At 36.1% G+C, this 16,629-nt stretch overlaps 1 protein-coding gene across 1 annotated transcript; it reads left to right on the top strand.

Moving 5' to 3' along the window:
- Positions 1-365: 365 nt before the first annotated feature.
- On the top strand, positions 366-16,400 carry fam204a (family with sequence similarity 204 member A). The gene is given in 10 exon segments (XM_042736730.1): positions 366-560; positions 563-726; positions 945-1,011; positions 1,014-1,031; positions 1,304-1,355; positions 3,623-3,725; positions 6,038-6,060; positions 6,062-6,125; positions 15,598-15,707; positions 16,128-16,400. Coding segments are annotated over 10 exon segments (717 nt in total). The 5' UTR covers positions 366-496; the 3' UTR covers positions 16,180-16,400.
- Positions 16,401-16,629: the final 229 nt, after the last annotated feature.

The raw sequence follows: 16,629 nt of genomic DNA, 5'->3' as shown, positions 1-16,629 counted from the left end.
CACTTATCCACCCTCTATTTGTCTATTTAGATCAGGTTTAAAATATAATAATAATAATAATAATAATAATAATAATAATAATAATAATAATAATAATAACTCAGTTTATTTATTTATTTATTTATTTATTATTATTATTATTATTATAGAGCTGGACAAATTGACGATTTAACAGAAATATTAGCCGGGAATTATTATTCATAACACAGACCGGCAGCCTCCACTATTTTGTAAAGGGGAGGATCGCATGTCATAATGAGATCAAAGTGACCAATCAGCGTTTTTGTTACAGCTGTTGCTCCTCCGCCGATCCAATAATGAAGCTCTATGTTCAAAAAGCGGAAATACAGAAGGCAACGGTAAGCGTCATGCAGTTGTTGGTGTACTTCTCTGATTTATTATGATATTGTTAAATCACCCTTCGCATTTAATAATATATTTGCTTTAAACGTTTTGTGGCAGATAATAACGTTTTTGACGATTTGCCAGATTTAATATGTACAGTGGACATCTGCCGCCGGGTCTCAGTGAGGCTGACCTGAGCTCTGAGGATGCTGATGAAGAGAAACAGCAGAAAACACACAAGGCGAGCAGCTCTCACTTCAGTCAGACACAGAGCCACATTCAGCGTGTGTACAGGTTGAATGTAATGACACAAAAACTGGTTTGCTCAATGATGCATTTGGGAATGATTGTCTTCCTGGAGTTTCCTTGGATAAGTGGCAAGTACGTGGATCTGCTGTAGTTATGCATGGATGCAGTATTGTCAGAGAGTGCAGATCATGCAGTGATCAGATGATTTATTATGTATCTAATTGGGCGGTAGACAGTTAAAATCACTACAGTATAAACAAAGCAAGTTGCATTTGGTTCATTCAGAATTTATTGTAATGTCATTATGCAAGTATCATTGTTTAAAAGCATTGTTTTTGTTTTTGTTGCAGAAGTTCAAAGAGCTCCAGCGAGCAAAAGTTGATCAGAGAATGAAGGAAACACAAAGAAAGCGGAAAAAGGAAGGCGCCACAAGAAAGGTCATTATAACCGTATACTGTTTATTCCTTTCAATGCAAACATAACAATTCTTCATACAGCTGTGCTGATTTGTGTTTGAAAGGAATTTCTCATGCAATTACATTGCTGCCTAGGTACCACAACATGGGTGTCTGGTAAGTATTACTGCAGTAGAACTAACAGGTGTCATTGCTTGTGGAGATGAATAGCACAATTTAAAAATCTTTCTCATATGCGTTATGTTTGCACATGCCTATGTGCAATATATTATAATATTTTACACCTCAAACAGGTGGGACACAGAATTGTGACGCTGAGCAGAAAAGATATGATAGGCAATTATGGTTTGCTTCGAGACAGTTAATGATGATTTCCATAATAGACCATTCCATCAAAACATCACTGCATTAGTCAGCAGGTCATGAGAAAGACTATGAGAGATGTTGTGTAAACAACAAGCTTAAATACATGTTCTTCACACATGTGAATATGTACTGAATACTTCAAAATAATATCATGGCGTATTCCTCATCTCACATTGTAGCCTGTATTGTATATGATGATTTTAAATTCAGATCTACTTCTGAAATAATATATTTGTTCATTGACTGATGTAAGAAATATTGCTATTCGCATATCTAAAGTAAATGCAATGTGATCTTTAATGTGCAATTGACAGAATTAGCTGAAAATCACGTAGCGTATGATGGGCACAGACTCTAGTTTTTTTTTTTAATCTTTAGACTTTGATTCTATCCAATTGGAGATTATAAAACATTTTTGGGATTTTGAGCCAATTTTAGAGCACATACTGTTTTCATAATGTTATACATCTCCAAGCAACAAGGCGCATGTTTCTGCGTGAGTTTGTTGTGTTTGGAACCACTTGAAAAGTCTGGTAGTGTGTGTGATCCATAGTTGTTTAGTGTATGAAGTTCAGGTTTTTTTCTAACCCTTTATGAAATCAGCAGCTGTGTGATGCTCAGTTTTTAAACTCTGTTCAAATCATTCCAGCCTCGAGGCAAAAGGAGGGGAAACAAATTTAAAATGTTTCATCTTAGTACAAAAAAATTCTTCATATTTAAAACATCCTGCCTATTTCAATGAACACCCATATACAGGTCCTTCTCAAAAAATTAGCATATTGTGAAAAAGTTCATTATTTTCCATAATGTAATGATAAAAATTAAACTTCATATATTTTAGATTTTCTTGCACACCAACTGAAATATTTCAGGTCTTTTATATTTTTTAATACTGATGATTTTTGGCTACAGCTCATGAAACCCAAATTCCTATCTCAAAAAATTAGCATATCATGAAAAGGTTCTCATAAAGCTAGCTATTAAACCTCATCATCAATCAACTAGTAACTCTAAAACACCTGCAAAAGATGGATGAAAAACTCCCAGCCTCCTATTACTCAAAACCGCAATCATGGGTAATGACTGCTGTCCAATATCATTGACACCCTCAACACACAGAAAGAAATTTCTGAACAATAGGCTGTTCCCAGAGTGCTGTATCAAGGCACCTCAGTGGGAAGTCTGTGGGAAGGAAAAAGTGTGGCAAATAAACGCTGCACAACGAGAAGAGGTGACCGGACCCTGAGGAAGATTGTGTAGTACTTTTTTCGGATGAAAGCAAATTTTGCATGTCATTCGGAAATCAAGGTGCCAGAGTCTGGAGGAAGACTGGGGAGAAGGAAATGCCAAAATGCCTGAAGTCCAGTGTCAAGTACTCACAGTCAGTGATGGTCTGGGGTGCCATGTCAGCTGCTGGTTTGGTCCACTGTGTTTTTATCAAGAAGGTTCAATGCACATAGCTAGTCAGAGATTTTAGGTGGAGCACTTCATGCCTCTGCTGAAAAGCTTTATGGAGATGAGATTTCAGCACGACCTGGCACCTGCTCATCAGTGGTAACTCCAAGGTATTACTGTGCTCAATTGGCCTGCCAACTCTCCTGACCTGAACATAAGAAATCTGTGGGATATTGTGAAGAGAAAGTTGAGAGACGCAAGACCCACCACTCTGGATGAAGCTTAAGGCCGCTACCTCCATAACACCTCAGCATTGCCACAGGGCTGATTGCCTCCATGCCACAGCATTGAAGCAGTCATTTCTGCAAAAGGATTCCCGACCACAAGTATTGAGTGCATAACTGAACATAATTATTTGAAGGTTGACTTTTTTTTTTTGTATTAAAAAAACACTTTTCTTTTATTGGTCGGATGAAATATGCTAATCTTTTGAGATAGGAATTTTGGGTTTGTCATGAGCTGTATGCCAAATCATCAGTATTAAAACAATAAAAGGACCTGACGATATTTCAGTTGGTGTGCAATGAATCTAAAATGATATGAAAGTTTAATTTTTTAATCATTACATTATGGAAAATAATGAACTTTTTCACAATATGCTAATTTTTTGAGAAGGACCTGTATATATTCCCAAATACTGACTGGCTCCATAATCCACCGTTTATACCAAAAAGTGATGTGTGCAGAAATCTCACAAAGTATACATGCCTAGTACTGGAGTGAATAATACTAATAACAATAATAATAATAAAAATAAACAGAAAGACTTGTCATCCTGTGTCTTTGCCCAGCGAGCCTGAAGAGAAACAGGAGGAGCACTGGAAGGAGCTCATGCAGTATTTTGGCATCAATGATAGACTCAAGCCGCCTCCTTGTAGGAGACCTCCTCACACGGTAACAATGATTTCCGCCATCTTCCTCTACCACTCTGTGGGTGTCCTAATTCCACTCAGATGCTGAAAGCATTTTTATCCCACTGCCTCTCTGTTCAGTGCCTACTGTATGTGTAACTCGTAATTGTTTCCTCTATCAAATGTGAAAGACAGAGTGAGGAGGTGTCTTTTCTTCTGCATGACACTGAGCATAACAGAATAGATCATATTATATTTAATGATGAGATTACCTTAATCTTGACATGAGGATGTAGCTGCACTGTCTGTTCTGGTTGGTGTTTAATATTTCTTATGAGGTGGATTTCTCCGTTGAAAGCCACAGCACAATGAAGTCGAGAGCTCTCTGTAATGCTGTAATTCAGTGAGAGGGAGAGGAACGTTTGCAAATCCAATACACTGGACAGCTTCTGTAACAAATATGACATCAAGTTTTTTCCCACTCAGATGCTGAAAGGCCATCACATGTTGTAGAACAGCATAAACAATATAATAAACATTCTCTACCCACTCTTGAACCCTGCACATTGAAATTGTGATTCAATATCAGCCTCCAGGAGTTTCACATTTATTTATTTTTTTTCATAGCACTTCCGTATTGGATATATTACAGACATAAACTTTATGTTAATGAGTGATTGCTCTGTTAGAGAAATTTTGACTACTTAAAATCTTGAAAAATGTTTCCAATCTATTGTTAGCTTTGATAGATGTGATAATTCTGGATATTGACATATGAGTGTAATGAGAATTGTCCACTTTAAAAAAAATATAAAAAAATTTATATATATATATATATATATATATATATATTTTGAGAATTTTTCACTAGAATTTTCAAATATTTTTTACAAAAAATAAATAAATTAGAGAAATTAAACAGAAAAAGCTGTTTATATATATATATTAATATAAATATAGATATATATATATATTATATATATATATAATAAATTATATATAGTTATATTAATAAGGTAAAATCAACACTGTACCTGTATTGTGCTGAGTCTGAAAACTTTTATCAACAAAAACAACAATAAAGAACACAAATATACAACAAAAATCAGCAATAGATATTAACACTGATCAATAACTGTTGACAGGATTGTAAAATAATATAAATAAAGATTATTTAGATATAGCACAGCTCAGTTTCATTTAAAGCAGTAAGTCTTTTTACAGTATATGAATTCAGTTTATTCCTTGTGAGATGAGAGCAGAATATGTGAGAGAATGAGGAATGATTCGAGAAAGCTGACTTTGTACATTGGCTCATAATTTAATTTTGTCATGCAGGAATTTCCTGATTAAATTTTCTATAAATAAGTCTCTTTAAGTGCAAAGCTTTGTAAACAGAACTAATTCATTTGTAACTTCAAGCCAATTTTGCACTAATGCATATTACTTATCATTCTGTAGCATTAACTCAAAACAGTTTTTGCCGTTATTTTAATTTGTAAATTGTCATGTAAGCAGAATGTTGGCAAATGTAATTTGTTTTAAGTAGGAAAACGCTGCTAATTCAATTGTCCATATCGTTTAATGTTGAGCTCAAATAATTTTGCATTAGCAAGTTAAAATATTGGGTTATTGAGTTAAAATATTGTTTTTATTATATATATCCAGTTGTCCCGTTAAATTAGACAGCTGCCCCAATTTCCCTCACTTTCAAAGGCTATATCTATTTTGGATTAAACATTATTAAAGGGCTGAGCATATGCTGTGAAAATACATTTTAATAGAGTTGTGAGTGAAGCTGATTGGAACAGTCCCTCTGAAATGTTTACCTAAGCAGAATGAATATTATATGGCCATTTCTGAAAACACAGTATGGAATAATCATCAGCTCAGGAATAAATTACATCAGGAGGTTATTTTTTGGTTTATTCCTGTGTATGGACTATAAGAGCAACAGACATGTCTAGAATTTATAAAGAGCAGTCTTTGTCTAGAAATGGTGAAATTTGTAGAATATGAGAATGTTGTGTCTTTGTTTTGGGATTTCTCTCATGAAGATCCATAATAGCAGACAGAGAGCTCACCAGTCCTGCTGCTTTGATGGAAATATCTAATTAAAGACCAACATTTATGTTTGGTAACCTCCTGTGGCTAGAGAGATTTTTTGCCTAATATTTAATCAACCAACGATTTTCATTTATGAGAGGAAATCTACATATTTGTTGTAATGGCAATCATATTAAAAAGAATGCCTGGGGGAGTTTTTAAGTTACTCTTTGATTTTTTTTTTTCTTCTCATCCTTCTCTTTCTGTTTGAAAATCACTTCATTTTATTTCCCTCCTTCTCATCTTCAGTCAGGCCTGGAAAAGAGCATAGAGAGCCATCGCTGAAGGGGACTATGGGAAGGCGGAAGAACTGAGTGACAGACTTGCTACTCGAGAGGTATGTTGCCCAGATAAGCGATCTCGGGGGGCGCTTCCTACTGTGACAAATTGAGCTAATGGGTCTGTGGCCATTTTGCCTGCAAAGACACAGAGGCTACAAACAGCACACAGCTACAAAGCACACATTCATTCACATGCGCAGAAAAGTCGCACGCACACTACAAGCCCTCCCCGAATTTTTGAAGTGCAGCAAAGTCTATAGAACTTGTTCCGGTTTCACACACATGCTTTCAAACCCGACGCTAAAACAAAGGTGCCAGTTTTAAAGTGAGCATTCGACAGTTTTAAAAAGACACATTTTAGCGAGTGTACGTAAGTAGGATCAAAGCGCTTCGAAAACAGCACAGCTGTAATTGCTTAAAAGCAACCTTTTTACATAGCGGGCATATTTTTTAAGCTTCGCAACTTTGATTCAATGGAATCTGAAATGTCCCAAACCTTTAATTCAACAATAACTCAATGAAATTAATTTCAACTGTCAAACCTAAAAATTTAATAAAAAAAAAGGTTTGGGAATGTGAAAACCATTTTCACTTACCTATCAATTCACTTACCTATGCATTTGGGGAATACTAAGAAAACACAATTATTTTGCGAATATCATTTATATTTCTTGTGTCCCTCCACCCTCAAACAGAGTATTTCTTAAGTATAGAAGTGGTCCAGCATCCACATCATCGTATTGATATATTGCATAAAGTACTAATTAATCTTCTGTTATAAACTTTATATTTAGGCGGTGATATATTGGAACTAATTAAATCTTCTGTTATAAACCTTTATATTTAGGTTAAGCCTATTGTGAGGACTCATTCTGTAAATCTTTTTTGTGATAATTTTCTTTTTAGAACGGATTGATTTACGCTACAGTAACTTGGTTTAGTGCAAGGTTCTTAAATGTGTTTTCAGTTTCTACAATAATTAATTTTCTATTAAGATGATTTTACAGTTTTATTGTGTCTAGGGTCATGCTTCGATAAAGTTCTTCCATCCATTTAATTGGGAGGAGCAGCATTAATCGTGTTAACCTCAAATATTAGTTTCCTACGTAATCAATTACAGCTTCTGTTTCTCTTGGTGTAAATGCAAAAAATTGACACCCATTTACTCCGCCACTTTCATATTTTGATGCTGTTGATTGTTGATCTTTAAAGCAAGGGTGATAATCAGCTCCTACAAGCGTAGCGCCATTGGGAACCATTAAATAGCTCAGATGCCACTTGGTTTACGCAAGTTTTCTCTGAGAGTCTTTGCTTCATTGAGACACCACACCAGTGGTTTTATCTTTTTCTTTCCCAGGTAGACGGAGACATAATTACAGTTTCTTTGGAAACCATTCTTGGAGACATTTCATCAGTACATGGGCTTCATTGTGATGCCACACGGCTATATCAGCCCTAGCCTTTGTTTTTTTGTTTGGTTGAGAACGGCAGATTTAAGCATTCCTTCACAGAGAGTTTATCTACACTTCAAAAGCAGGTAAAGAATTTCAAAGATGCCATCATGCTGTCTAAATGCTTGCAAATGACAGTGCTGAAATGTTTAAGGTTAGTGCCTCTTATCAAATAACACTGCTATAGTAATTATAGCAGGCTGCATTATTAGTTCGGCATGGCTTGCAGGTAAAAACACAAATACAAACTGCATGGCTTTGGTCTTTGATTGACTTACCAGGACCATGCTGTCACAGAAAGCTTCTTACAGCATCAGTGGATTTGAGCAGACTTAGCAGCCTCGAATCTCTCGCTCAGCCAGACAGCTGAAGTCTGCTTCTGACAGAACACTGGCAGTCGCTGCGCAGTAATGCCACTGTTAGCTGCTTTATTTGTTCTCCTCTAAAGACTGTAAATTACAGTTTTCACCAGGTAATGTGCATTTGTCATCTGCTGGACATGTCCCTAATGCTCTATAGATTGATTCAGCGTCTCTCAGGGCGATGTGGGTATGAAAGATTTTCTGGGAACATGCCAAGATGAGATGATACTTGCATGTTCTATTTATCCAAAGTTTCTGGCTAACATCATTCTGCATTGTGCAATGATAGAACAGGATGCACATATGGAAGATCATTTCTGAAATTTGTAGGGTTTCAGATTTAGTTGCATGAGTTGCAATATTTGTTTATGTAGACATACATTATGGCTGTATGTTTATGTGTCACTGTGGCTACCACTATTATTTAAACGTTTGTGGTCTAAGATTTTTTGGTGTTTTTCAAAGAAGTTTCTTATGCTTGCAAAGGCTGCATTTATTTGATCAAAATTCAAATAATGAACAAAAATGATCTTTAATGTCACTTTTGATTAATTTAATGGATCCTTGTTGAATGAAAGTAATAATCTTCCAAAATAAATAAAATACCAGCCCCATCTTTTTTGAACAGTGGTGTGTACTTTTACCACTTTTATTTAGAGGAGAGTAATGAAAGGACAGGAAATGATTGAAAGAGAAAGGTCGGAGTTGTATCTGGAAATGTGGCAAGCCAGATTTGAATTTGAATCACCCATATGAGCACCAGAGCTCAATGTGCTAGCAATTAGGCTGCAGCTCTTTTTTGTGCTCTTTTTTGTCTTGATTGACTTGATGTAATCACAACACAACCTTCTATCATGCAACAATTCTTTTAACAGAAACACAAACTCTAGATAAACAGAAATATGTTGACCCGTTTCAAGGGTCCTTGGGGGCAATTCGGATATTAGAGAATAATTTTATGCCCTAATTTCTAATCCGGCTAGTATTCATTATCACAGCGCTCCGTGCGGCCACAGAACACTATGCCCAGGATAAATGTTGTTGCAGACACAGCTGTTTGAAATAATGCAATGAACTAAACAGTCAATAATCCCAACTGTGGCAAGCCTCAATTTCAAGGTTCTAATAATATTTGTGTCTATACTGATATGTGAAATATCATATGTTCTGTAATGTGTTTACATGCTAATACAGCGTTAAATTAAAGTGTTAAGAAATCAATGAGACAGTGATATACTAAAGGTCTTGTGATATTTTTTAAACCCCTTAATTTGTCCTCCAGAATGATCTTTATAAATTATGCCTGGGCTAAAAGTCTTTTATTGATCAAAAAAAATTTATCATTCATTATAAAAAAAAATTAAAAAAAATGTTTGTATGCTTTATATAAAAAAATCTCCTGTTTGGAAACATTTAAATGCAGAGGAATTATTAGTTAGCTTTTTTTAATCATATGATAATATTTTGCCCATTTCCTTTAATCTGCAAATTAAAGCAAATTTGTTAAAACCTTCTTTCAAGTTATCCTGAAAAGTGTGTGATATGTGGGCTTTCATCTTTGTCTGGGTGTTTAAACACAAACGTGGATAGTAAAGGTTCCTTTGAGATTTTCCTTTCATAAAAGAGTATTCAAATATTCTGTAGAAGGTTTAAGTCTTTTTGTTTTTGATTCACAAAGTGTTTTATACATTTGCCTAAAAGGTAAAAGCTTTTCAATTGATCAGAATTATTAAATTCTTCCCTGCATATCCTCTAACAATAATAAGATACAGGTACCGGTTCAAAATGCTTCAGCAAACTGACCTTTAAAACTAGGAATATTTTAGCTTAATGAAAGTATGAAATACACTATTGTCTGTCTGTCTGTCTCTCTCTCTCTCCCTCTCTCTCTCTCTCTCTCTCTCTCTGTGTGTGTGTGTGTGTGTGTATACTAAAGTGTGTTTGTGTGTGTGTAAATGTATCAGCTTTATGAGTGTGTGTGTGTGTGTGTGTTTAGATGTATATTTGTTCAGATATCTGTATTCTGTTACTGAACATTTTTGAGTATTTATTAAATGTATCAGCTTTATATTAAATGCACTTTTAGATTTAGGGACAACAAAAAGCCTAATACAGGAGAATAATAAGCAATAACCATAAGTCAGATGTTTAAGTTAATGAATGATATATATATAATAATAATAATTCAAATTTCTAACATAGTTTAGTTTATATGTCAAAGATTATGCCAAAGCTTTGTTTGTTTGGAAACATTGTTTTTATTCTGACTTTTAGATTCGTGTTTTTTTTTCCGATGTTTTGATTTTGAGCAGCTTTTTTGCCTGAATGCATTTCTTGTGCCAACTTATTTTTAAGGGGTTTCATTTAGCCTTCTAAACACATTTAAAAACAAGAGCTGCAGTCTGAGTCTCAGTGGTAAAGACGAACTGAGCAAGACTAAACAAAGGACTGTCACACTTTATTATTTCCTACAGTTTTTCTCTGCCCTGATCACAAATATTAGCTCCGCATTACCACTTCAAAACGCAGACTTTCTAGTCTGCAGCGGTGGGGGGTACTGTGTCCATTTCAAGTTCTCCAGGAGTAAGACTATATGAAAATGATTAAAAGACGAAGACACAGTCTGAAAAGGAGTTGATGGAGGGGCGAAAAAGATAAAGTCGGGTGAGTGAGCGGGAGTTCATGAACACGGGCACGTATACGCCTTTCAGTATGTGACTTAGATGCTCACTTTTCTTTTTAGATTATTATGCATTAGAACTGGCCTTAGTATACCCATTAAATGTGTTGCATTGTCATTTCCTTTATCAGCCTTCATCTCTGACCAATCAGCTGGGGTTTTGTTCTAATATGCTTTTGAAACACAGCATGTCTCAGTAACTACAAACATACGGATCTCTAATGACAAGGATCTCTGAAAGTTTGTCTTTTTGTGTTCTTTACAGGAGTGTCATACTGTTTGAAGTGCCATTATTGCAGTTAGGTCAAACTCATTCAATCCAATTAAAATGCACTAGATTGACAGCTTATGTACAGACATGCTCATTGCTTTAAACATAATGCATGTCTGTTTATTTATTTTTTCAGCCAATTATTAATCATCTTAATGTCTTTCTTCTGATTTTGAAAGCCTATGATTAGGTATTTTTAGCCTTTTCCATCCGTCTATAACGCACAATCTGTACCGAAACACAAGAACGGCTCTTCCTCCTGTGCGGGCCCCTCTGGCAACAAGAAAACTGCTAAGCAAAAACTCTCCTCTTTGTTCCATTTTCTTTCAGCATTAGCAATTTATCACAGAATGAACTTTTATTATATCTGCAGATGACTCACATTAAATTTTTGCCCATTAATTTTGAAATGGGTTTTGAAATGGGTCCTAAGCTTTTATCAAATGCTGGGGAATCTCATTTGGATTATTGTATTTCATTAATTACTTGATAGACAAAGCATACTTTTCAATGTAGAAATTAATTACCATTTAATCAATTATAATTAAAACCATTTTAATTAAAAACCAAAGACCATTTTTTTTTTTTTCAAATTAAAGCCCACAGCAAAACACATATATAATTTGTTTGTAATTAGCCCTTAATTGGTGGTAGTGGAAGCTTAGCACCCTCGTTTCCTTTTTTTTCTCCTGATTGCCATTTTATTTCCAGTCAGTCATTAATTAAACTGTTTTTCTAATTAGCTTATAAAACTGTTGATGGCACATTATTGTAAGTGTGAGTTCAAAGCTTGCTAATAAGCCTTGCCTGCTCAGAAGAGGGAAGATAATGAAATGCACACAAAGCCAGCGAACTTTCAGACTTTTTTTCCACTCCCTTGTTCCCTGAAGATGACAGTCTAATGTATCTGGAATCAGATTATTGGGGCTGAAACATAGAGAAGCGCATTATACCGAGAGCTTTTCCAACAAGATCCCCCTCAGAGAGGCTGCTTCTCTGTATGTCTTGTAATGCTGTTTGTCAAGTTGGTGGCAAGATTACAGGAACTCCTTGTCTTATTTCCCCCACCACCCCCTTGAGACTGATAAGCTATGTTAACTGGATCTTTCACTGTATACAAGGATATCAAATGTAGGACTCTCAATATGTCACTTTTGTTGAGAGGATTTTGTCTCCTCCGCTTTAGTGTAGATGACACAGGGTATTGTCATGGGAGCGTGGCCTGTTTCATTCAGGCAGTGCAGTGGTTTTCTTGAGATTTCCCTTGCCATTGTTTTAATGCAAGCCATGATTATTACAATCTGTTTAAACTGACCCCATTTGGCATGGTAGAACAAAATTACAATAATGTTGTTGATTTATTGGTAATATTGGGGCAAACAATGTGAGAAAATGTAATTAGTTCTCTAATGTAAAAAGTATTCCCAATGCACCAAAATTGACATAATTCTGCAATATTCTCATGTAAGTGGAATTTATTATTATATTTATATGGTAAATTGGTGCTACATAGCTAGAGAAAACTGAGAAAAATTGCTGTGGGGAAAAATGTCCTTTTCAGCACCCACAATGCAAGGGGTTCGATCAGATTATACTTGATGCAAAAATGTAAAAGTAGTTTTCACAAGTATCTCGGGGCTGTCAAAACTCCACCAGATGATGCATTTCATGTCATCCTGCAGACTTTTGCTGACAAATAAACAGGTGCATCTTGGTTAGGGTTGCAAAGTGGTGGAAAATATCTGGTAAATTTCCGGTAACTTTCCAAAAATCCCTGGAAGATTCCAAAAAATCCTGTAAATTTTCCAAAATTTACTGACAATTTTTCACCATTTTGCACAGGTAAGACAGAGAAATAATACACATTGTTCATTTACTTATGCTACCGACAGTGTAACAATACAAAGCTGGTTGAAAATCTGTTAAACCTAACTTTAATTAGTCAGTCAATCAGTCATATCCACATCTTATGAATTTTCTAAGGAGGGAAATTTAAATAATAGCTAGTACCATTTAGTAAGTACTGTAAGTACAAACCACACAACTGGATACCTATTCCAGTCTTATATAAGGTGTTTTGTTTTAATTATTTTACAGAGTGAATGTTATGTTTGACAACTATTGTAGAAGACGAGAAGAGAATAATATCATAGTATATTTCAAAGCTTTGTCTGCTCTGAGTTTGCAAGTTGGTATTGTCATTAAGTTTGGAACTGTTGTTTTCATATATTTGTGGAAGGCTCAAAAATGAGACCGCTATAAGTAATGAACAGTGCTTTGAAATCAGATAACAGACTAGCATTGTAAAGTTATATATTACATGTTTGTTTGTTTGTTTGTTTTGTTTCTTCTTTACAGCGTCTGCTGTGGCAGTCGATGATATACTATACATTACCAAGTGTGTTTTGCACCACTGTTGACTTAACCCACCTAGTGGCCCAACATTGCAGTTACAGGACTGTTCAGAATTAATTCATCCCTCACAGACCTTTCAAAGGTCACGTCATTAATGACGCTAAATAAACCCAGCACTGAATAAGGTTTTGCTGAGGACTGGCGTAAATGGCACACAATACCTTTAAAGAGGAGAGTAGGTAGGTAAATGACAATGGAAATGCACTGAATGTAATTCTTACAAAAATATGGGAAGGTTTAGTGTGACTACCTAGAACAAAGAGCACAAGCACTTTTTGTTGTGTATGTTATCCCCCAAAACCCCCCAGCCCACTCTTTTTTTTTTTTCTTTTTTGGATTGTGATTTTCATTCCTTTTTTCCTGCCCTGCATTTTTCCTCTGTGCCCGCATTTGATGTGAAAGGATTTGGCACTAAGTCACAAGAGAGGGAAAAGGAGGGGGGATAAGGATGAAAAAGGAGGGAAAATCATGAAAAGTGGATCAAAAAAGTAAATGAAAAATAATGTCATATTACGGAAAATATGAGAGGCTAATTTGTGCCGACTTTTTGCTAATTTTGTTCTTGCCACAGAAAGAAGTGCTGTCACCTGCTCTGCGCTACACTGATGACAGTGCCAGTGATCCATGAAATAAGCTGCCGCCGGCTTTGTTCTGATAAGAATGAACAAATCTGCACAATGTACTGCGCTCCCAATCTCATTTTCATACTTGCATGCAGGCTAAAAGAAATAAGCTGTTTGCAAGGCTTGATTAATCAGACATTGGAGAGCTTTTTTTTTTCCCTTTTTGTCTCTTTGATCTGTTCTGTCTCCTAGGTAACTTGCTTGACATTAATGCTGAGCCCTGGTAAAGACAATCAAACCGGACTGATTAAAAAAAAAAAAAAATTAAAGACTTTTAATGCTTTGAATATAGTACTGTGTGTGAAAATCGGGGAGTCCCGGTTGGAAGAGCGAAGGGGGCTTTATTTTGGTGGTGGGGAAAAATTTGGTTAAAGCTGGAGTACATGTGGAGTGCATATATATATATATTTTTTAATAAAGCTTATTTGCGATCTGTGCTCCTTTTCTGCTCGCAATCGCTTTTTCATCTATTCTGCTTAAATGCTCCTCTCCAACAACACCCTGGTGTGAATTATCTGCGAGTGGATCTGCGCTAAACATGGGCATGATCACCCATTATAACTTCCCTCTCTCCGCTGTCTTGCTAGAAAACATGATTTATGGCTCTTAAAACCTGGAAAAAAATGGCAAGGATTTAAAAAAACTGTCATAGTGTGTTAGCTTCAGGTTATGCAGACGCCTTTACAAATCTTCCAAGTGCCTGTATAGATGAATGCCTCGAGGGCCCAGCCGGAACCCCGCTCTCTCAGCCTGCTAAAGGCCTTATCTTAAATCCAAGCAAAGTACCATTAATCTTTTTGAAAGACCTTTATGGCTTTTAATGTATCCCAAATTAGAACATTTTACACCCTTGGTTCCTGAAATATGGCGATAAAAAGCCTTTAGAGTTTAATTTCTCCTTCCTGCTCGCTCTGACCTGCCTAATCCCAGCATGCATTAGGAGATATTTTAGTTTCAGTCTTTCTAATAAAGTTTATCCCACTTAATTATAATTGAAACATTTTTTTCCACTCTCTTGCTCTCTCCAGGTTTTTTCGAGCCTACAAATGGTGGCACATTTCCTCATTACGAACTGAGTTTTTTTTGTGTTCCCTCTGATTGTGTTATTTCACCGTTCTAAAGAATTACCCTCATATCCCCTCCTGAAAAAAAAGGAGGCAAGAGAAAAGCAGTGGGTAAAAGAAAAAGGGTTTGCGATTTGTCCAAGTGTTTATCAAAGTTTCTTGCGGTCCAATAATAAACCCATCCCAGGAGTGATGGAAGAGGCCCGGACTCTCCTTTTGTTTCCTGAGCCCTCTGTGTCACTCTGGCTATAGGAATTAATCTAGCCACACCACACACATTTCCCCTCACTGATACTGCCGACATGCGCCTTTCCCCCTCCTCTATTCATTTTGCCGTCCTAAGTGCGTGCACTGCAATTTTCAGAATTAAAGGTCCTCTTTAGATGAACAGATTAAGTGTATGAGATAATAACATTAATTATGCACATCCATGCTGAGTGGTGGAACCAGAGGGTTGGGTGTCCTACTTCTATCTATGAACCGCAAATTCTTTTTTGATTTTCGAAACTCGAGCATGTGTGTGTCCGTGCTGCCTTCCTCGGAGTGATCAAGATATGCCTTCATCGAGCACCACCTTGACGCTCTGGCAGCACTGGTGAGGTTTGCCAGGCAGACTGATTTTCTCCAGCTAATGGAGCTTGTCTCTGTCTCCTTCTCAATAGCTGGCCGTGAAAATCGCACAAGCCGCCGATTGCCGTGACTTCGCCCGCACCAAACAGGAAGCAGAGGCTTCCCAGCCAGCCCGAAAAAGGAGGAAGCAAATCGCTTGGGGGTTTGTTGTCTGCTTTTTTTTTTATTTTCTTCTGTTCGTCCCTGGTGCTGATACCCTGCAGTTTCATTAAGTCACTCTGCATTTCACACTTTAGATGTCCCCTCTTTCCTGGACATGCTGCTGTGTGTTAACTCATGTGTATTCACTAGAGCTTTCTAATGAGTATGCGGATGCTGCTTATCTTTTTGGTCAGTCAGTCCCTTTAGAGGGTCTCTGAATGCCCATTGTGAGCTTATAGCTACGATTATACTTTTCAGATTCAGTTTGTGCATTGACTGCAATTATATGCAACCATGTTTATCCAAACAAATCTGTATTCCTGCTTTGATTTGTTTTTCTTTATATTGCTTTTATTATTATTTTTTCTAAAAATCCTAATTATTTTGACTCTGATTTCACTGCATTTTTTTTTTATTTTAGGTTTGAAGCAAAGAAAAGATGGGAAACCAAAAGCAATATGGGATTCATGTGACATTCGCTGCAGTTGAAACGTTTCTGTAAAGATGAGTAAAGATTTGGCATGTTGATTAATTGTTTATAGAGGTAATCGTTTTATAATACAATATTATTGCATTCAAGTTTCCTTTTGTCATTTAACATTTTTATTTCTTTTTTAAACCAGTTCTTTTGTCATTCATTCAGATTTGTGGGTAATTTTTTTATGTAGCTAAATAAATTCCATAAGCACACCAATATTGTTAGATTGGTGGTTATTGTATGTATTTTCATTTCTTTTCTCATAATTAAATCTGGCACGTACAGCCGCGCACGCCATTTATTTACTGCCGTAAGTGGGTTAATCAGGAGCCGCTTTTTTTCTTCCACGGAGGTATGGAGTGAGGGAAGAGAAAGGAGAGATTAGGGGCCTAATGCAATGTACAGGATAATATGCAATAGGATTTGCCCGGGCAAAATGAAATTT

The sequence above is a fragment of the Cyprinus carpio genome, chromosome B13 (genome assembly GCF_018340385.1).
Source record: "Cyprinus carpio isolate SPL01 chromosome B13, ASM1834038v1, whole genome shotgun sequence".
In the NCBI taxonomy this organism is placed as follows: domain Eukaryota; kingdom Metazoa; phylum Chordata; class Actinopteri; order Cypriniformes; family Cyprinidae; genus Cyprinus; species Cyprinus carpio.
The sequence above is the reverse complement of the archived record's forward strand: the minus strand, read 5'-3'. Positions and strand labels throughout refer to the sequence as shown.